Below are 22,098 nucleotides of genomic sequence, written 5' to 3' on the forward strand. Positions count from 1 at the left end.
ACTCTTAGTACATAACTCAGTCACTAATCAAAATAAGTCGTTATGTTGTTTTCAGAGTTGAAATCCCTATTATCTCTGAATGTACCCTCAGGTCCTGCTCTGGTGGGTGTAGTCAGGAAAGACTGGGCCTCTGAAAACAGCATCGCCCTCTCCTGGTCAGAAGTTGAACAGCTTCCCTCAGACAAAGTGGACTATGAAGTCAAATACTTTGAGAAGGTCAAGTGTTTTATTATATTTTAAAAGACAGTTTGAAAGTTTCTTTGATACGTTTATGTATAAATTCCTTGGTGGTAAATGGTTTGAATTAGTTATTCAAGCACTGTAATGCACCACAAGTGATTACATACAAAGATAACAATGTCCATGTTAGCATGCAGCCGTACTGTACGTAAATGCTGAGCCTGCATTATGTATTGCTTTCTGGACTTTATTCACCATCTGCTCAAAAGGATGAAAATATTATGCTTTGTTCAAATGTTGCTTTGATATGGGTTTATGGAATCACTGTTTGTGTCTCCGGCCTAAACTTGCTAATTTTTATCTTTTTAGGAGCAAGAGCAGCTGAGCTACTCATCGACAAGGACCAGAAACCCCAGCGTGGTGGTGAGAGGCCTCAGACCCTCCACTGTCTATGTCTTCCACGTTCGCGTTCGCACTGCTGCTGGCTACACAGCGTACAGCCCCAACTTTGAGTTTGCTACTGCGGCTGAGGGTATGACTTCGAGGGAGTGAGCATGAGGCAATTGTGTCTTTGTTTGTGTTTACACTGGCTGTGTTTTCAGACTAACAGCATTGACGTTTAGTCGTCCAGTCAGTAGGATTTGTGTTGAAAATGTAATGGATGTATTGTTTTGCGTTTTAAAACAATGCACAGGAGAGTGTTAAAGCCAAGTATGTGAAGTCATCAGTGATGATCAACAACCTTATAAAATCCCAAGAGACATTTTATGGTCATTTTCTGTTATGGATCAGTGGAACTCATCAGTGCTTCTTCAGGCATGAGCCATTTATTTAAATGTGTATAAGCTCTGTAAGTTCTTGATGCACATATTACGCTCTGCTGATTCTAATCCTGAAATATGCAGGAACGCACATCCTCCTACAAGATACACACTTTAGGTTATGAATATGTAAATGTCCACCTACACTCCCATTTATATACTTAGATCTTGCTTCTACAAATGTGCCATCTACTCTCACCTTATTCTACCGATTAGTAGTACTGTAGTGCCACTGATTTAGACCTTTTTCAAAAGTTTCCTTTTTACAGTCACTGCATTTTATACGAGCAGTTGGGGATGGCCAACAATGTTCCAAAAAGTACATCTTAAATGTAAAATGGGAGTTTCTATTACTAATTACATTTGTTGATTCCAACAGACTTCATGTAAAAATGTAAACTATGGCAGACAGCTGGCTTTATTAACACGTGCTGACTGTGTTGGTCTTGTTTTGTAATTACTCTCCTCAGATCCTGATATCGCTGATCAGGGTCAAGTTCTGGTGGTGGTCACAGCGGCTGTAGGAGGCTTCTCCCTGTTGGTCATCCTAACACTCTTCCTCCTCATCACTGGACGGTAAAAAAAAACCCTCTTGCTCTTTGGGGATGGCTCATTGCTAATACTGTACACACACACACACACACGCACGCACGCACGCACGCACGCACGCACGCACGCACGCACACACACACACACACACACACACACACACACACACACACACACACACACACACACTTCAGATTCACATAATCTCCAGAGAGACGCTACAACCAGAAGGCTGTTAATGGACTCTCTTTTTGCCACCGACCAGACACTCTTATTTTCCAAATGGCTGAACCAATTTTCTGCCTAATTACTCAGCGTGTAATGCATGTACCAGCAGTTTGCTGCATTCCATTAACTTCCACAGGTTAGCTCAGACCATTGTTCTCAGTCTGCCTCTGGTTCACAGGGTTTTACCACTGGAAATACGTATTCATAAACAATGAATAATGGGGCAGAATCTGTATGCAATTTGTCTGAATTTATACCTTATTATGGTATAAGATTAAGCGTTATTTGAAAACACAATGTGCAAACTTAATTTGCTGAAAAATCATAATATGAACTGTCTCACAAAGAAAAAAAGATGCAGGTGTTTCCCGGATGATGTCTATAAACAGATTCTGCATGTCAATTCAGAATCCATGCAAAGGAGCAAGAAATTGGTGATGGAATGCGCTTTGGCCTCCGTTTATAATCTGAGTTTCATTGACTAATCACGTTTGAGCGGGCTTTGGTTTCATGCAGATAGACAGTCAGTGTTGGGAGAAAAAGAGGCAAAAATGCAATCTCGCAATCATCCATCCTGAAGATTTATGTATGTTCCTTATCTCAACATATGCAATGGATGTACTTTTGTAATGGGTTGAATTTCTTGGAAGTTACATTACTTGGATATACACTCCTGCTATTTCTGGAGTCTGTCCTTACCATACCTTAAAATGTGAACATTGCGGATAGTTATAAAGATTGGAGGCAATATTACTGTGTATATGATACCACATCACAGCTTATAAGATGTGTCTGTCAGAAACCTGTTCCTGTCCTGAGTAAACTACAGAGATGTAAATGTTAATTTGTATATTGTTTTAGCCTTATCAGCTGCCAAGAATTGGCCACACAAAACAGTACAGAGCCAGCCTGCATGATGTAAATGGAAAGTAACAATGCCTGCTTTAACTTACTTTTCTCTATCACATACTGTATGTTCATTTAAGTGTAAATATCATAAAGGTTTGCTTAACCTAAACAGACATATCAACATTTTAACTTTTAAATATATAAACTTTCCTAAGGCACATGTTTTAAAGTATCAGCACATTTTGATCCGATGATGACATGGTATGTTTTTTACATGGAAGATGCAAATGCTCCATAGCTACCTTTGTCCAGACTCTTTCTCTCTATGGAGACTATGAATCTGTAAGACTGTCAGTGGGATAAAAGCAAGGAAATGGAAGTAAAATACAAAAGAATTACATAAGCGCAAGGACAAAAATGACTACTTAAAGAATGAATTATTTCGCAAGAGATGTCTTTGCAAACCAAATGATTGGTGATGTGGCAGCAATTTCTTCTGGCGGAAAAAAAGTGTTCACTTATCCACCTTTTGTCATGAGGGCAGTAAACCTGTTAGTTAAGTGTCTGCTGCTGATCATTTCAAATCATTTATAGGGTGAGACCTCTGAGAGGGAGAAGAAGGTGATGAAAAAGACTGGGATGAACATTAGACTAGAGGACTATTTATATGGGGATGAAGTGATTATTACTCTGTGGCACAAACTCTGTGGTTCTTCTTTACAGGTGTCAGGGGTACATTAAAGCCAGGATGAAGTCAGAGGAGAAGAGGAGGACTCGCTTCCGCAGTAGACACGGTAATGTACATCCAAAGATATGAATATAGTTTTTATCGTGTAAGTCTGCTTATATATGTGTTTTTTACAATAGCTTGTATGGGTTTCATTATTGGTGTACCAACATCGTTTTTTCAATGGTCTTTATACTGTATAATGTGTATATATATATATATTGTTGTTTTTTTTGTATCTAATAATATTCAACAATTTAATAATGATACCAAATGAGATACAACATTGCTGAACCATAACTTTATTTTATCACTGTTAATTGTCTCTGTTTGCTTAACCCTTGTGTGGTGTTCATATTTTTGTTATGCAGCCAGTGTTCGTGGGTCTGGTGGACCCACTGCCTTTTTGGGCTTCAATTCAACATAATCAAACTCAACAGATGTTTACTTCATCCCAATTACAAGCAATATAAACAGCATATATGGTTAATATTTGCCCCTTTACATTTGTTAGATCACATTAATGAATTAAAGTGGTACTTTTTTTTTTGCCCGTTGACCGGCTGGTCCTGTGGCTCGTCTTTTTTTTGTAACTAGCTGATGCTCAATCTTATCCTCTATTTCAAAGTCACTGTCAGACTCAGAATTCTCAGAAATGTGATGTTCACATTCTGAAACATCTTCCTCTTCCTCTAGTATACATCATCATCAAATGGTTGTCTCTCTTCCAAAATCATTTGAAAGGCCCTCTGAGCAGAGAATCTTTTGGCCATCTTGATCAGTTGTGATAAGGACCCAAGCTGGCGAAGCATATACAGTCTATGGTCTCTCCCCAAATGTGCAGCTGGGATAGAATGTGAAAAAAAAAAGTGAGAGCATACAGGTGTCGGTGCTTGAATTTATCAACAATGTTGCAACCTTGTGCGGGAATGTCAGGGGCAGAAACACTAAAGTCACACACACACGCACGCACGCACGCACGCACGCACGCACGCACGCACGCACGCACACACACACACACACACACACACACACACACACACACACACACACACACACACACACACACACAGAGAAGGCCCAGGACCTACAATTTCCACACTTTTGTTCGCCCCGTGTCCCGAACACTGAGTATGTAATATAAATGTGTAGGGGGGGAGTGTACAGTGGGTGGTCATTGAAAATGTGTTCTGATATATGTTCTTCCCACAGACCCGAACACCATACAAGGGTTAAGTGGATTAGCACTCTGTGTGCTGTGCAGTTTTTAAGAAATAAAATTAAAAAATGTATCGACTAAATAAATGTCCACACCTAATCAAAAGAATCAGTGTCAAAATATAAGAATGAAAAATAGATAGATTTGTACTGCACCTACTGTGATGGAAACTTCTGAAGCAATGGAGACAAGACTCAGAGAGACACAGGGAGAGCAGGAACTTTGATGGCAAGCACTGATGGTTTATTTGGAGCTTTGAGGTGTCACAGCGGTTGCCAAAGCCATTTCTGAAGAGCTCTACCCCAGACCCCGGTATTCTGCTAGTTCTGAGAGAATAATCAACATGCTGCATAACAAGATAAAACAGGAGGATCTCTATAAGACCTCTATCAGCTGACGCCAACAGGCAGGAATAGGGAGAGAAAACACTGAGAGCACATCAGCCCAAGGTTGCAGGCCTGTGCTCAGTGAGGGCATGCCTCACTGTTTGTACTGCAGTACAACCTGATACACTGATAAACAAACTGATAAATTGATGAACTGGGTCTAAAAAAATATTTCCCCAAAGACACATATGGACAAAAGCATTGGACCACTCATTGAATTCAGGTGTTTCATTCAGTCCCATTGCCACAGGTATATAAAAGCAAGCACCATGCAGTCTGCCTTTACAAACATTTGTGAAATAATGGGCTGTTCTACAGAGCTAACTGAATGCAATGTGATGGCACGTTGCAACAGTTGCAGTTTTCTTCTCTCTTCTTCACTTTGCAATTAGTGGTATTATTGCAAAGGGGAAACGTTTAGGAACCACAGCAACTCAGCCTCCAAGTGGCAGACCACATAAAGTTACAGAGCGGGTTCGCTGAGTGCTGAGGTAAAGTGCTGAGCTAGTGAGTAAAAGCCGCCAAAGCTCTGCTGACTAAATAACTGCAGAGTTCCAAACCAGCTCTTGCACTAATATCAGCACCAAAAGTGTGTGCCGGGAGCTTCATGGCATGGGGTTCCATGGCCGAGCTGCTACATGCAAGCCTTACATCACCAAGCACAATGCCAAGCGTCGGATGGAGTGGTGTAAAGCACACCGCCACTGGACTCTGGAGAAGTGGAAACGTGTTCTGTGTAGCGACCAATCACACTTCTCTATCTGGCAGTCTGGTGGGCGAGTCTGGGTTGGGAGAATGCCAGGAGAACGTTACCTGCCTGATTGCATTGTGCCGACTGTAAAGTTTGGTGGAGGAGAGATAATAATAAAGGAAGTGTATTTTTCTGGGGTTGGCCTAGGCAAATCTTAATGCTTAATTTTACCAAGTCAATATTGACTATTCTATGCTTCAAACGTTGTGGAAACCGTTCGGGGAAGGCCCTTTTCTGTTCCAGCATGACTGTGCCCCAGTGAACAAAGCAAGGTCCATAAAGGCATGGTTGGATGAGTTTGCTGTGGAAGAACTTGATCTGCCCGCAAAGAGCCCTGACCTCGACCCCATTGAACACCTTTGGGATGAACTAGAACGGAGATTGCGATCCAGGCCCTCTCGTCTAACATCAGTGTCTAACCTCACAAATGCTCTTCTGGATGAATGTGCAAAAATTCCCACAGACAGACTCCAAAATCTTGTAGAAAGCCTTCCCAGAAGAGTGGAAGCTGTTATAGCTGCAAAGGGGGGACCAACCAATCACAGTATCTCATACACCACCATTATTTGATTGTAACAAAATGTAGGTAACCACTGCAATGTTTGCACAGTTACAGGATTGATCTGAGTGTGGTCCTACATTTGTAGATAAAATCGATTGGCCCCACAGGGGAGGCATTTTATTCTTGAATGGTGACACAACATTGTTCTGTTATTTACTAAGACAGTTCAGTGACACATTGACGGATCGATCTGAGGCTTGCAGGAACACAAGTGATGCTCTTGAGACAAATCCAACCATTCGATCATCTGTGTGCCTGTCAGTTCTTAATTTGTTCTCCTTTTCCTACAATGTACCTAAAGTTGGATATAATTTGCTTCAGATCAATTTTATTGTTTAGTATATTAATGTTGCGTATCATCAGTCATCTTATTTTACTTGCAGCACATGAAAAAGAATGATAAGAATCTTTCTAATACAAATACGATAAAGCCTTTTCTTCAAATATTATCAACATCATTTAAGTAGAATCCTTTGCCTCCCTGCTGTCTGTCTTTGTTGCTGTGGTGTGCTTTGGAGGCATCACCTAGGCAGGTTCAACAAACTGAGAAAAGGCATTTTCTAATATAGAGCCGAGCTTAGACGCCCAGGAGACAGAAGTAGAGTGTAGACCCCAAAATGGAAGGTTTCTTAGACAAAGCCTTCAACCCTCTATTGGAGCTGACACAGCTATAAAGTACATTTAGTCCCCAGCTCATCTGCTGGAGGTGTACCAGGGGCTGTTATCATTTGTGCCAGTCATCATGCACAGTGCTCACTGTAGCAGCGTCCCAGCCTCAGCCAGGAGGACTCTGAGGCCTGGCTGCCTGTAATGTCTTCATACGCTGCTCTGGGGCATTTTTCAGCCCCTTTTGCTTTCTTTCAATTTGTTTGTGTTTTCTCTTCGTGCCTTGACAAAATGACAGAACATGTTTACAGTATAATTCAAGCATACAGTATACAACATTCATTATCAACTCATATAGTTGAATCAACTTCTCTCGCATAGCAAAATGAAAAAATAAACAACATTTATTTTTTCTTCATACTAATGTCTTAATGCAAACAATTGGGCAAGGCAGTAGAAGATGCAAAATGCAAATCTTTTTTTTTTTTACATAAATCGTTTAAGAAAGTATACTAAGCTCTGTGTTTGGGGTTTTACTATGGTATATGGTGGGATCAAGATGGATAGAACTTGATTGCATCATGTTGCAGAGGTGCTCTTGTATTATATCCAATTATTGTGTTTACAAATTGATTGGGGATAGGGGATTCACAAATGATGTGAACCATGTTTCTGTTTTCACAATGACGAAGAAGAGCTGATGGTGCCACATCTGTAAACCTCTGAGGTGTTACATTGACATTTCAGCAGATTTTCCGTGTGTTTGAGGTGTGTATATGTGGGTCAAATGTTCATGTGTCAATCATTTTATTTTTAACATTGCTTCTCTTTCAGTCCCCTTCTCAGGGATAAAGTCTTATGTGGATCCAGATACATATGAAGACCCCACTCAGGCTATCGAGGAATTTGCCAAAGAGATAGAACCCTCATACATATGCATTGAGAGGGTGATTGGTGCAGGTAAAATGGATAAAAACTGTACGTACACACATGTATACAAGCATCAACTCATACTGCAATGTACATGCATTTCCTTCTTTCATGGCAGGAACAGCACAGAGGTCCCCTGTGAGCAAGAGAAATACATAACACCAGATAGAAGAGGTTATATAATACAATTATGTTAATCTACGTATGTCCTAAACTCCTATTAAGGGTTACACAGGCATTTTGTAATTGAGTAATTGTCACATGTTACGTTGAGTAACATCTTGATTTTATGAGAAACCTCATAAAGTTTGAATTAAACATTGTACAGCCACTCTTAGAAAGCTGATTCTAAAGAAATGTATAGTATTGTAAAGGCAGTGCTGCTGACTATGGATAATAATGTTAGCTGGATCGTTACATCTAACAGATTGTGTCTGCTATTTAGCCCATGAGTAATTATGAAGGTGCCTCGCATTGATCTAGTTTCTGTAACATGGGCTCCATCTGGTGGAGGCAGTGTGTCTTCCACAGATCTTTAAATGGCAAGGCAACTGCAGGAGTCCGTACTGAATTGTGTTGACTTGACACAATTATCTGCTTTACATTTAGAAGTTTTAAACTAACAAACTGTGAATCACAATATTTATTTCATCTCCTTTCTTACAGGCAAACACATTCAAATGTCCCAATTTGGGATCAATCTTGTATCTCATCTTGAATTCTATCTTATACTTTACAAAGAACAGGAAATAATGATAACTTATATGGGCAGTATTTATGCAATACATGTATTGTTTTCACAATTTCATTATGTTGCTGTGAATACTATTTTGAATAAGTATTATTATATATGGCAGATGCACCATTGAATGCATTGTGTTGTTTTTATGACAGGTGAATTTGGAGAAGTCTGTAGTGGTCGGTTGCGCATACCTGGAAGGGTGGACATTGCTGTGGCAATAAAGACACTTAAAGGTGGCTATATAGAACAGCAGAGGAGGGACTTTCTGCGAGAGGCTTCAATAATGGGACAGTTTGACAACCCCAACATCATCCGGCTGGAGGGAGTGGTAACTAGGAGTAAGCTGCGTTACTGTGTTTTGCATTCCTCTTTAGTCTCCTTTCTTTATTTGTCACTTAACTCCTGTCTTTTGCCTTTCCCTCAGGCAGACCAGTAATGATCGTCGTTGAGTACATGGAAAATGGATCACTTGATTCCTTCCTCCGGGTGAGAGGATAAAATATGTTACAGATGTTTATTTTTATTTAACCAGGAGCAAAAGACTAATTGAGATTAAAAATCTTACCTGTAAACCTGTTCCCTAAGATAATATTTTCCAACATACATCATATTGATCCTCTCTATCTCTCCCACAACCACTCCAGACACGTGACGGACAGTTCACAGTGCTCCAGCTGGTGGGCATGCTGCGCGGCATCGTAGTTGGCATGACCTTTCTTTCAGAAATTGGTTACATTCACAGAGACCTCGCAGCTCGCAACATCTTGGTGGATGAAAACCTGGTGTGCAAGGTGTCTGATTTTGGTATGACCAGAGTCCTAGAAGATGACAGTGAAGCAGCCTACACTGCTACAGTGAGTGTGGGTCTACAGTTACAGTCACTGCAGGACACTATAACCTCATTACAGTTAGAAATGCTGAACACCTCATAATACGTTTTTCCTGTGTTTTTTTTATGTGCCAGGGAGGAAAGATTCCAATACGCTGGACAGCACCAGAGGCTATTGCTTATGGAAAGTTTTCCACATCTAGTGATGTATGGAGCTATGCCATTGTCATGTGGGAAGTGATGTCATATGGTGAGAGGCCCTACTGGGAAATGTCGAATCAAGATGTAAGCTGCTGACTACATTACACCATCAAAACCATTACAAATAATTTGCATTGGTCATTTGTATTTAACTCATTGATGTTTCTCTCAGGTCATTTTATCAATTGAAGAAGGCTATCGTCTGCCTGCACCAATGGGCTGCCCTGTTACTCTGCACCAGTTAATGTTGCACTGCTGGCAGAAGGAGTCTAAGCTGAGACCACGCTTCAACAACGTGCTCTCTTTCCTGGACAAACTCATAATTAATCCCAGTCATCTGCTGGCTCTGGTAAATGATGGGCAGAGGTTAGTATCAACATATACAAAAATGTAGCAAAGGACCATACTGGTGATTTTGCAGTTTTAAACGGAAAGAGCTAAATTGATTATTCCGTGAAGTTCTCAAAAAGATTATTTTAATAAAGTTATCAACTGCTGCTTTAGTTAAGCGTTGACAACTTGAAAAGACTCTGTAAATGTGATAGAGGGGTGTCAGTAGATGAGAATAATATAGTTTAACATGCTATACATATATGTAAAAGCTGCAATATTAACTGTGATTAAAGACTCATATTATGCTATATATATATATATATATATATATATATATATATATATATATATATTTATATATTTAGATCAACAATATGTTAACTTGTATTTCCATCTTTCTATTTGTCTCCATAGTTACCCTGACTCCCCAGAAGACATGCCAGACTACCCTCTTTTCATCTCTATTGGCGACTGGCTTGACTCCATCAAAATGAGCCAGTATAAGAACAACTTCCTTGCAGCAGGATACACAACACTGGATTCCATTTCAACCATGAGTATAGAGTGAGTGAAGCCACATTTTACAGAGTGCAGCTACAGTATCAAAAAGCCCACTAAAAGGAAACAAGAATCAAAGGAACAGAAAAAGGGTGGAACTGTAATAACATTGATATCACTTTTAACCATCAGCAAGAAATTGTCTGTACAGTATGTATATGTATGTTTTACTATATAACTGCTAGTGTAACAATATGTTGTCCTTCCTTTCTAAATGTATTTTTTGTTCATATTATAATTTTATACCAATGTGCTAGTTTCAGGTTTAATACAAAACTTCTTCTCCTCTACAGGGACATTAGACGTATCGGGATCTGCTTAATTGGCCACCAGAGGAGAATCATAAGCAGCATACAGTCTCTTCGCCTGCAGCTTCACCACATCCAACAGAGCGGCTTTCAAGTGTGAGACCCTCGCACAAACACAGACTGTGTGTCTGACACACCGAGCCGGAAACAAGACCGACTTCCTTGGCATCATCATGTAACTAATTGCACAAACACCAGACTGTAAGGTGTAGCAGGTAACACTCGCTGCTCCTGTGGGAGTGCTCCGCTGCTAGACACACATGTGGTCTAGTTAATTCACTCATCATCGTTTGGACCACCATCAATAGAGCCTCCACAACAACCAACCTCTGTCACCGTCGGCCAAATGCGGTCTCTCTATTAGCTCAGCAACCACTAGCATTCACTTGAATGTAGGACTTATTTTCTCTATTGTCCATTCAAGTGTTCACCAATACCTCTTCTCTTTCCAAGTGAGAATCCAATGGTTTCTATTGACTTTGATTGGTCTCAGGACAGTTACCTCATGACCAGAGAAGATGTGGATAGGATAGAAGTTACGGTAACAATGGTACAGTATGCGATTTTAGTGACAACGATTCAAGCTGGTTACTGAAACAATTTGCCAGGAATAAAGATCAACAGAATAGTAAATACAATCATGTTTTTTGAGCTTAAGACCACTGAATGTCAAAAGATTTTATAGAGATGTATACGTTCTATCCTCATGATAATGCAGTATGTCTTGTACAAAAAGTCTTGTGAAAGTTGTATGTTTTATTCAGTATGGTTGTTACTTAATAAACAATCCTATTTTAATACTTTGTTTTCTCTCAGACTCTAACCACTCAAGGCTCAAATCTCACACACACACACACACACACACACACACACACACACACACACACACACACACACACACACACACACACGTATCCATGGAAGCATGCTCTCGCTCTCAAACACACATGCAATATAACTGTCCTCTTAATTGTCACTCAGGAGATTGACACGTTTTCTGGACATGCAGAACTGTCAGGTGAATGTGTGGAACAGGTGCTTACAGTATGGTAGGTTAGATGACATAAGATGTCATTTTGACAAATTTGAACAATATTCAATTGTTCAACCTGTTTTGATTATAATTGTCCTTTGGAGTTTACAAAATACAAATGCGAGATAAAGCAAACACTGCTTAATGAAATACTCACAATTGGTAAATGAAACAAGAACATGTGAATAAATAGATGCTGACTGCATTTGATATATGGCAGGGCTTCAGTTTTCTTTTTGCTCGACATACACTTGGGCTGTAGTTTGTGTTTTTTGTACTTGTGTTTCAGTTTTCTCCATTATTTCTGTCTTTCTTACTTTGTTGTTTCATTTCCTTTACTACAGCAGCAGGTGGTAGGAAGCCTTGTTTGGCCGGCAGGGGGCAGGCTTAAATCAGCAGGTCAGCTGGTCTCCCAGCAACACGGTGTAAATAACTTGTTGATTCCCTGTGGGCTGCTGGAGAGCATGAAAGAGCTGAGGAGAAATGAATGAAACGCTGATTTGACCCTGGTCATTTAATGAGCTAGATTAAGGGACGGTAAGGTGCATCCTGGAAGCAAGACCCCGAAGCAAAAGTACAGGTAAAAATCCAGCTTTACAATACCCTTTTGGAGAGGATAATATAAGCTAACGTTAGCTATCACGTTAGCGTTTACTAGCGCTATAGCGTAGGATAGTTTAATCTATTCAGTTTACCACACACTATCTTATGTTGTCTTGTAGAATTAGCGATACAAATTGTTCTGGATGATTTACCTGAGGTTTTAGTAGTTAATGCCCATGTTCACATAGCAAGCTGAAGTAATAACCTAGCGGCTAGACGATAGCTGAAGCAACAGTAATAACGAGATTAACCACACAGCTGTTAGTGAACGTAAATTACGTTAGAACCTGGTAAGAGCCTTCTAAGCACGTCAAGCTAAGCTAACGGTTAGCTAATAAAGGCAACGAGATAATGCGTTTCTTTCTGAAATGCCCAGTGATAAACACGAAAGCCTTCTGTTATCGCTAACATTAAATCATGTGAAATGTCTTGTAAGGAGTTGGATGCATTTGCTAATTAACCATGTTTAATGTTCTCAAGGAAAACGTTACTCGGTTAGCTTTAAACAGTTTAACTATGCAATGGGAAGGGAAATGCGATTAACCAAACTAAACCCACATTCAAAGGAGCTAAACCAAATTGGAGGATAACATTACGCCAATTAAATCATTGTCGATGAGTAAAACAGGGGCGGATCTAGACAAATATTCATGGGGTGGCAGGAGATTTTGAGGGGTGGCATCCCCTGGCAGAAGTATATGCTGATTTAATTGCAGTCATATCAATCAATGTTAACTTGGAAAGCCACAATATTAATATTTTAACTCAATAACATTTGGTGACATTATTGTGGCACACCAGTAAAGCCTTACATATTAAATATATAAAGTGGCAGACATGATTTAATGAATTTTCACTGAACAATAACTGAATGAGTTTGTTTCCCTCTACTACTAGACCAGTAGGGGTACCAAATCTATGAAGACTCCTGCAATAAGTACATTAATTAACTGTCTCATCGATGTTTGTCTGAATGAATATGATACTATTAACAATCATATTATTCCTATCAGCTGTCAATCGCTGTTATGATTCACATATTCATTTATTATTGAATAAACTATATTTTTTGGAGGAGTTAATGATGAATGTTCCTCAAGATGCTTGCTCACCCTCCTTCAAATTTGAAAGACAAGTAATTATATCATGTATCAAAATTCAAAAGATTCAAAGCAACAGTTCAGCGCCCCACGATTTTTCTGCAAACAGTTACAACCTTGACTTTACATCAGAAAGAACAAACATTAAAGAAGTGACTAACTGCATCAGTTAGGGTTAAAAAACGTGTATTCAGCTAAATAAATATACATCGCTGCAGTTATTATCCAGTGGAAAGCCCTTACCTACTGGCCTAGTTAAATCAAAGTGGTTACTTTTTTTGGGCTGGGCAATGAAGTTTTACACACCGTCTTATTTGACTTTCTCAGGACTTAAAACTGTTTTTTGGGGGCAGACCCCAACAAAGAAAAAAATATATACCAGTGACGTGTGGTGAGGTTCATGGTTGGTGAGGCAATGAGTCAGATGTACAAATATTATATTTTGACTTTAATAAAAATATTCGGTTATTTTCAAAAGCTTTTTTAGTCTGATGCTTCGATTCATTTTAAACAGACCGTTCAACAAAAGGATACCCAAAATCTAAATATTGGATTGTTTTTTCTTAGTAAGATCCCATTTTCATTACAATTGTGGTCTTACCTTGACTTGAAGATTAAGTCCATGCTGTCCTTCTGGACAACAATTAGTTTGTTGTAAAAGTCCTCCTTATCTTCCTGTAATTTCAAAAGTCTAGTTTGTTTTTTGCGTCTCCTCTCTGCGTAGAATAACAGTAGCAACAAGAACCTGTGGGCTCACGTGCGCCCCCTTCAGTGCGGCAGAGGTTATGGCTGCCTCTCCTGCTGCTTTTTTCATTGCCGTTGTATGATGAGACCAGTGAGCCTAAATATCATATATACGTTAAATAAGTTATTTAGAGACTATGGATGGCGAGGATACATTTAATAGAGGGATCTACAAACATTACAATGGTGTGATACAGTGAGATGGTAACAGGCATGAGCATAGTGCCCGCTTTCCAGCCAGTTTCTGTGGGGTGACACATTCTGAGGTGAGGCAGAGCTCATCTGTGCCTCACCTCACCCCACAGTAACTGGCTTGAGCGCGCTCACAAAATAAGTGCCCGCGCTAAATTAGTGTCCGTGCTCCAGCAAGTTACTGTGGGCTTACGAGAGACAGAGCTCGTCCCTGACTCACTTCTCATCGCTACCCGTAGTTGTAGCGGAGCTCGGCAAATTTGCTGATTTTGACTTTAAAAAGCGATTGGAATCATACATAAATAACACTTACATCATAGATCAGTGGAGACATTTTATTATTATTACTATTTAGTTTTTTCTTTAGTTGTTTTTCCGTTACATTGGAGTATGACAGGTGAGGCTCTGCCTCCCCTGCCTCCCCTGACTGCACGTCGCTGATATATACACACATACAAGGTCATCATCTTAACAGTTTTGTATGCTCATCGAGTCATCCGTGAGCAGAGCATCAAGTTGGCATGCCTATTACAGCTGAATGCGGCGATTACCATCTTGTTCAGCAAAACGCCTCACAAACTTATTAAGATCAACAGCTTTAGTGCGTTTTGATTAAATGATCAGTACAGCTAAACTTGACAGTCTCTTCTCTGTCATTGTAGACCGCAAATACCTCATTCCTTCCGTCTACTTGGGTCCGAATGCTTCTCGTTTTGCGCCTTCCCCCCGTTCAAATGAAATCGCCGCCAATCATATTTCCAAGCTTGCGCTAGGGCCCGGGGAGGGGTTACAAGACTCGCGGCTTGTGCTGCATTCACTTGCACTCGGACATTATTGATTTTCCCTCATAAATGTCCGATGAGCCACAACTTTTCTTTCAAAACAAAGATGACAACTGGGGTGGCAAGGCTATTTTTTAGCCACCCTGGTAGATCCGCCCCTGGAGTAAAATCAAACATCACCTTTTATTTTGTTATGAGGCAGCATGTAACTTCCTCAGGAAGGTCCACTGAGGAGATTCCTCTCCCAAGATGGACAAAAGTGCAATAAATGTCGAGTATGCAGAACAGACAAACATAATAACAGTATATGTTGTACAATCCATCTCACAAAATGTGAATTAGAACATGCGAAAAAGATGGATCCAGAAGGTTGTCAAGCAGCTTCTAGATGTGGCCAGCATCAGACCTTGAGCCACATAACCTCCAAAATGTAAGCTGGAAAGAAGACAGGCTACTCAAACACAAAAAAAGCACACAAACATACAGGAAGATATCAAATATAGTTCACAAATAGGAGGTCAGCAGTGCAGAATAAATAGCAGTGTAGAAATGCAAAACTGTCACTCTGTAGTAGCTGCTTCAATACAGGTGCTAATGTAGACCTGTGAAACAACTGAACTGCAATATGTGTATAAGCCGGTGTTACCATTTATTTTAAGATAATGTATGGCCTGTTTCTTGTAGGTCAAACAGGCAGCTGATGGTTGCTTGCTAGCAAATGGGGCTGTTTGACAAGTTGGCAGCATGGCTGGGGTTGAAGAAGGAGGTGAATGTTCTTTGTCTCGGTTTGGACAACAGTGGAAAAACCACCATCATCAACCAGCTGAAGCCCGCTAATGTAAGTCACTTTCTACACATTGCACCTTTAGGTAGCATTGGTGTATTTCTGATATAACTAAGGTATGCATGTTAAGGGTTAAGTACAGAGGTGTCAATCAAAACTGGTTTGGATTCTAATTCTTTATTCACATTTCATTCTGTTTTTAATTGGGCCTGGTCCAACGTAACAGAGAGTCTGGTTTTTCTTGATGACTCTTTTAAAACGGACAGATCTTTCTTGACACACCAGTTCTGAAAACTGCAAATGGGGCAAAGTCTGTTTTTTTTCCAGATTTGTACTTACTTTTTCAGTAATTAAACAGCCTTCTTTCATTTGTATCTTCCTCCTTTATCCTGCCCATCTCTCTCTGCCACTCATCTAGAGAATCAAAATCCACAACATGATCTGACATTTTGTGACAATTCGTTTGAAACCGTTATACAGATGTACTGCTGTCACAGCTGAATGTTTACAGAGTTTTTTACGGCTTCAAACTTAGCTCAGCCTATTATAATCAAGGCGCGTAACTATCCATTTTATGATCATCTTTAAATGTATCTACAGAACACTTGTGATTTTTTGCAGGTTAATGGTTACCGGGAAATAGATGTTTCTAATGTATTCTCATTATTAATGTTTTTATTTAAAATATGCTGCGTTTGTTTTTCCAGGCCCAGGCACAAGACATCGTCCCAACTATTGGCTTCAGCATTGAGAAGTTTAAGACATCCAGGTAGCTGTTGATCATTAAACAACAATGTGTTGGTCTTTCAATAAAATTGGTCATCCAAGAAATGTTATGTCATCTTCTAATACTAGCATATTTCTGAATTAAATAAATGAATATCATATTGAAGAATTCCGATACATTATAATGTGTTTATTCAAACTATACAATGGCAATGAGCGTGTAAAAGCTTTCTCTCTTCTCTTCTTGTAGTCTGTCCTTCACAGTGTTTGACATGTCTGGTCAAGGCAGGTACAGAAACCTTTGGGAACACTACTACAAGTGAGTGTTCTTGCATTTAAAGAAACATAAAAACCAATTCTAGTTGCCGTTAGATGTTAATGTTGTAATTATTATGTTCTCTTTCTTTTCTCTTCTTTCTCAGGGAAGGCCAGGCTATCATATTTGTCATTGATAGTGTAGACAAACTGAGGATGGTAGTAGCCAAAGAAGAGCTGGATACATTACTAAACCACCCGGGTACGCTCACATGTTACAGTTTTTTTTAATATCAACACGTTTTTATTTGGCCAACAACAGATATCTAATATTTACTACTCCAGTTGTCTAGATTTCACATTGTTCCTTACAAGTACAACAGAATGAAATGGCTGATTTATACCACTAACTTCCTCTCACTACAGATATTAAACACAGGAGGATTCCCATCCTGTTCTTTGCAAACAAGATGGATGTCAGGGACGCTCTGTCTTCTGTCAAGGTCTCACAGCTGCTGTGTTTGGCAAATATCAAGGACAAACCCTGGCACATCTGGTATGAACATACATGCAGTAGTGTTTCCATGCTAGTATCCAAAGATGTGAAAAAGCCCTGAAAGGATTTTTGTTTTTAATAATCGGACATGTGGATTTGTTTCAGTGCCACTGATGCTCTGAAAGGAGAAGGTTTACAGGATGGAGTCGACTGGCTACAAGGTATGATGAGAGTGTGTGTGGTCGATTGTGATCTGCTGGCTGCTTATCCCACAGTGCAGTTTATTAGACATTTTAGGATACAACAAAGGAATGCACAAGAGCTTGTTTCCATTGAGGTCCTTTGGGTGTAGTTGTATAGTGTTCCACTTCATCAACATGTGTTTTTCTTTCTATCACGTATAACGCTCGCATTCAAATCCTTCCATAGATCAAATCGTACAGTGAGTACTGGGTGTGTTGTAAGTGTGGTGGTATTTAGTATGTTAATGCATAGCTATAAAAGTGTATGTAAACCCCCTTACTTCCTTACCATGTTTAATGTGTTTCTATGACGCTAGTCTTAAAATAGCTGAGTGAGCAAATGTTTCATCTGGACCAGGGGTCGGCAACCCCAGTGGCTCACTTATTCCTTAATAAGTGTGGAAAATATTTAAATTGTATTTCGGATCCTGAACGAGACCGCCACCAGGGCACGTCTCCCTGTTACCTGCAGAAGGTAACGGGGAGACGCTCTCTTTCTGCCGCTTTCCTCTGTGGTGCAGTGCTGATCGTTTCATCACAGAGGAAAGCACTTCACAAATTGCAGTACCCATAAGGAGCTGTACAAATGCCACAGTTTTTGCGTGGCTGTGTCTTTAGTTGAAAGCCCAGTGGTGATCTGCTCATCTCTTATCGAAATAACATGCTACACAGGGGCGGACTGGCCATCTGTGTGTTCTGGAGAATCACAGAACGGACGATCGTCCTTATATTAAATGTGTTTGTTAAATTCGGCATCATGTAAGTTGCGTTGACAAGTCCACACACTGCTTCCCCGCAGCGAGGCTCCCCCCGCCCTCCTGTTGACAGTTCAGAGCCAAGCTCTTCACGTGTGGCGCCTTATAATGAGTCTCTTATCTCTGTGATTTAAAGTCAGTTTGGATTCATGGCATGTACAAGAAGTCCAATCACCCATAGAAACGTCTCCTCTAGTGTCATCCATTCCTCTGTTGGTGATCCACATGTTGTATGTTGGTTTCCTCCTTTATGAGAAACAGTGGTGCATAAATTACACAGTTTGGTTTTGTGGTTTTTACACAACTTGCTCTATATTTAGCTGTATTTAGCTATATATTCAGTGTTTTTCTTTCATTTCCAGATCAAATCAAAACAATGAGAACGTGAGGGAATGAAGATGGATGTGCTGGAAGAAGCAGCATTCCTCCAAGTCTTATGTGAAGATTGGTTGACTCTGTTTTCAGAGGTACCAAGGGACAGTGATGTTTTTAATTTGGTATTTAGATGGTAAAATAAAATCATTAAAGTATTACATGATTCTTCTGGTACTAGTAATGAAAGTACAAATGATACCACTGATAATGCCAAGTCAATGAGAAACATAGAAATTGGAAACTTTAACACATTTTTTTGCGACTTACTCTTTTTTTCCCAGGCAAGCGTTTTGAGTTCAAGCTAATAATGTGTTTCTTAGCTTTAACTCTCTTTCTAAAGGGGGAGTTACATTTAAACAAAAGCATCTATTTATATTATCCCTTACACTCTTAATGTTGTTGTGTTCCAGGCCCAGAGGGAACATGATGAGCAACAACACATTATTTTGATTGGTGCTGTCTTTATGTTAGGGAGCATGGATACCTAGAAAGTTTGGAAAAAAAGACATGGTTGGGTGTGTCATTGTGTATGTGTTAGACACTTAACTCTCCCATGTGTTCCACAAATGATATGTGCCAGATTACTGGAGGAGAAAGCATATGTTTTACAGCTGGTTGATTCAGATTCACACCACATTATACCATTTGCATGCTTCTCCACTGGCAAAAACACCAATATTAGATATTTGTGGCCTGATGTGCTACAATCATATTCATTTCCACACAGCATGGAATAAATGCTCAGATTGAATGTCCACTAATTGAAATCAGGTGGCAGTCTCTGCCTGTCTCAAGCCTCCATGCATCAGATACAAAAAAACATTTAGCAGTGATGTTAAGTATGCGCAATCTGTGTGTATGGGCTATTACATACAAAACAACCTGTAGGAAAGTTCTTTAGCATTTGTTTCCAGCACTGAAATATGCCAAATGCTCCAATTTATTTTTGTATGTCTCTCAAGGCTTCTGTAGCTACATTATTACTTGTGTTTGAAGAATCACAGCATGTCAGTTAACAATCATTTACTTAACAGAAGAACATTTTTGTATTTCTTTTACAAATGCAAAAACTTGGATATTGGGTCACATATAAAGCAAGAGTTACTATATCTTCCCTGAAGCTAATATATTCTTGCAGCTCTTCTGATGTTTGAATAATATTGCTCTCTTTGAAAATATATTTTTGTGCATTAAAAATTACATTTAATGTAGATTTGTTACTTGTGGTTGAGTGTACATGTATAGTAAACTTAGCTGTAAAAACTGATTGTTATGAAGTGGATGTAAAGTGAATTAGTTTGCTTAAAAATCAGAACTTGTCTTTACAAAGTTATTTTAACCAGTGTTATTTTTTTACTTTGCCTTACTCTATTGCCCAAGAAAAAACCTAATAATATAATTTACTCATTCTACTCCAGTGATTCAAAGGCACACCACTAGAAAAAGGAAAATCATCTGCTCAGTCTGCACACAGTTTTTAATGCAATCCTTTGATCATCTGCTTTAGTCTCTGACTGAAAGCTTGCATTAAAAACAATTGCTGTACAGATCAGAGTGTGTGGTTGCTTTTAGCTTTTGTGCATCACCTCATCTGAACTTAATAGAAAGGAAGGGGTGTTACTGTTTCTGAGTAATGTCAGGGCAAAGAGTATCAACTGACCAACATGTACATTCAAATATTTTAAATAATTGTGTTTTATATCATATCCATACGCAACTTTATCATGTTCTTTAATTTATCTTCTGCAGAACTATTTTAATAACCACTATGTAGTCAGAAAAGATCAGCTTGATATCACCCATGGGTGTAGACACTGTAGAATGTACGACAAGAATGCATGGGGTGGATAGGATGAAAAAACTATTCCTTTACATTTTGTTTTAGTTTAGTTATTTAAGTCGTGAGTGAATGAAAAGAAAAATCATGCTTAGTCGGGGCCACCAACAGATCTACCAATCCTTCATATCAAGTACTTTATTTTAGTTTGAAGACAAGAAACACAAGCTGGAAAGTGTAGTTTTGTTGCTTTTTGAAATATATAACTGTATTGGGTTTATTTTGTAGGTAGAAATAACCAATGGAAATGGATCTTCCTGTTACTTTAAGCCCACTCATATCAGTGTCTTCGTGTAGACCACTGGGGGACGCCCAAGTCCAAGATATTGAAATTGTGCTTGGAGGTGCTTTAAGGTCACCATATTGATTTTGTAATATATTGTCTATTTCTAACTAAGACATTTCAGAGTGAAGATTTACTTTCCAGGTTCATATCCTTAAGACACCATATGTTATCCATAACAATGAGAGGAGTCCTGTGAGATCATGTTTCACATTCTCCTGACATCTAATTCAAAACGAAGACCCTGTGAGCACTAGTTCACTTTAGCATCAGATATGTTATAGATTGTTACTAAATGAGCTTTGTTGTTGATAACATTGTACGTGTTTATTTTTAAGAATAAATACTGTGTTAAATGAATATTGGTTCATGATTTGGAATCATGACTCATGCTATCTTCTCGTGCTTTCTGTCTCTGTCTCTCGTTCTATGTGCCTCTCTCACGAACATCTTGAGCGTGCCAGCAACAGCTGCTCATTAAACATTGAGTCCTCAGCCCTGTAGAATGTATTTGGTTAAACATAAACATTTGTCGGTTGTACAAGTGGATTACATTTTTTTATTATTTGTAGTTATACATTGTGTTAATCCGTTAAAATAAAGAAGGAACCGTGTGTAGTTAGCATCACCAAGCCTCAAGCAGGTAGATACTCAGGTGTTTGGTTTGTGAAAGTGTCATGTTCATGTGGCAGCCATCTGTCAAATATGCAGTTAGAAAGCTGTCCAGCTGTCTTCCGGATGTTTTCGATGTTGGCATCAGTATCAGACTGAATCAGATGTCAAACTTAATCACAGTCAAGTTAACAGTATTGCCATTGCTTAACTTTATTTGTGGCAAACTGATCAAAGATTGAATTAGAAGTTATATGGCCCATAGTGTTATTAATAGAAAAAACTTCAGAAATAAAAAATGTATTAGAAAATGAAATTACCCACAAATGAATGATTACAATGTGAAATGAATGAAAATGTATCAAAAAATAATTAGCGAATATTTCACATCTCACAAGACTTCACGATGCAGTCATATCAACCGATACAATTAAGCACAATTGAAATGTTGTCCAACAATATAAACCTTCAAATACAGAATATTGGCCTCTGTCCTTGGT

The 22,098-nt window shown here is 39.2% G+C and overlaps 2 protein-coding genes across 2 annotated transcripts in view; both read left to right on the forward strand.

Moving 5' to 3' along the window:
- LOC307030103 (ephrin type-A receptor 6-like) overlaps positions 1 to 11,577 on the forward strand; it is a 58,871-nt gene extending 47,294 nt beyond the window's left edge. The window contains 12 exon segments of the mRNA XM_079666315.1: positions 92 to 216; positions 550 to 712; positions 1,472 to 1,577; positions 3,351 to 3,421; positions 7,713 to 7,838; positions 8,703 to 8,963; positions 8,966 to 9,036; positions 9,195 to 9,410; positions 9,515 to 9,664; positions 9,753 to 9,946; positions 10,328 to 10,477; positions 10,765 to 11,577. Of these exon segments, the coding sequence (XP_079522441.1) occupies positions 92 to 216; positions 550 to 712; positions 1,472 to 1,577; positions 3,351 to 3,421; positions 7,713 to 7,838; positions 8,703 to 8,963; positions 8,966 to 9,036; positions 9,195 to 9,410; positions 9,515 to 9,664; positions 9,753 to 9,946; positions 10,328 to 10,477; positions 10,765 to 10,879 (1,748 nt within the window). The 3' untranslated portion in view covers positions 10,880 to 11,577.
- A 642-nt stretch (positions 11,578 to 12,219) lies between these two features.
- arl6 (ARF like GTPase 6) lies at positions 12,220 to 20,079 on the forward strand. The gene is made up of 8 exons (XM_079662555.1): positions 12,220 to 12,392; positions 15,918 to 16,071; positions 16,725 to 16,786; positions 16,994 to 17,062; positions 17,166 to 17,260; positions 17,425 to 17,554; positions 17,660 to 17,715; positions 18,854 to 20,079. The coding sequence occupies exons 2-8, from the start codon at positions 15,952 to 15,954 to the stop codon at positions 18,877 to 18,879; spliced, it is 558 nt and encodes a 185-aa protein (XP_079518681.1). The 5' UTR covers positions 12,220 to 12,392; positions 15,918 to 15,951; the 3' UTR covers positions 18,880 to 20,079.
- Positions 20,080 to 22,098: the final 2,019 nt, after the last annotated feature.

Source organism: Notothenia rossii (assembly GCF_949606895.1).
Source record: "Notothenia rossii genome assembly, chromosome: 2".
In the NCBI taxonomy this organism is placed as follows: domain Eukaryota; kingdom Metazoa; phylum Chordata; class Actinopteri; order Perciformes; family Nototheniidae; genus Notothenia; species Notothenia rossii.

Coding starts and splice junctions, on each gene's coding strand:
- arl6 (XM_079662555.1), top strand. CDS start 15,952: ATGGGGCTGTTTGACAAGTTGGCAGCATGGCTGGGGTTGAAGAAGGAG. Junction 17,555..17,659: donor GACAAACCCTGGCACATCTG/GTATGAACATAC, acceptor GATTTGTTTCAG/TGCCACTGATGCTCTGAAAG. Junction 17,716..18,853: donor TGGAGTCGACTGGCTACAAG/GTATGATGAGAG, acceptor TTTCATTTCCAG/ATCAAATCAAAACAATGAGA.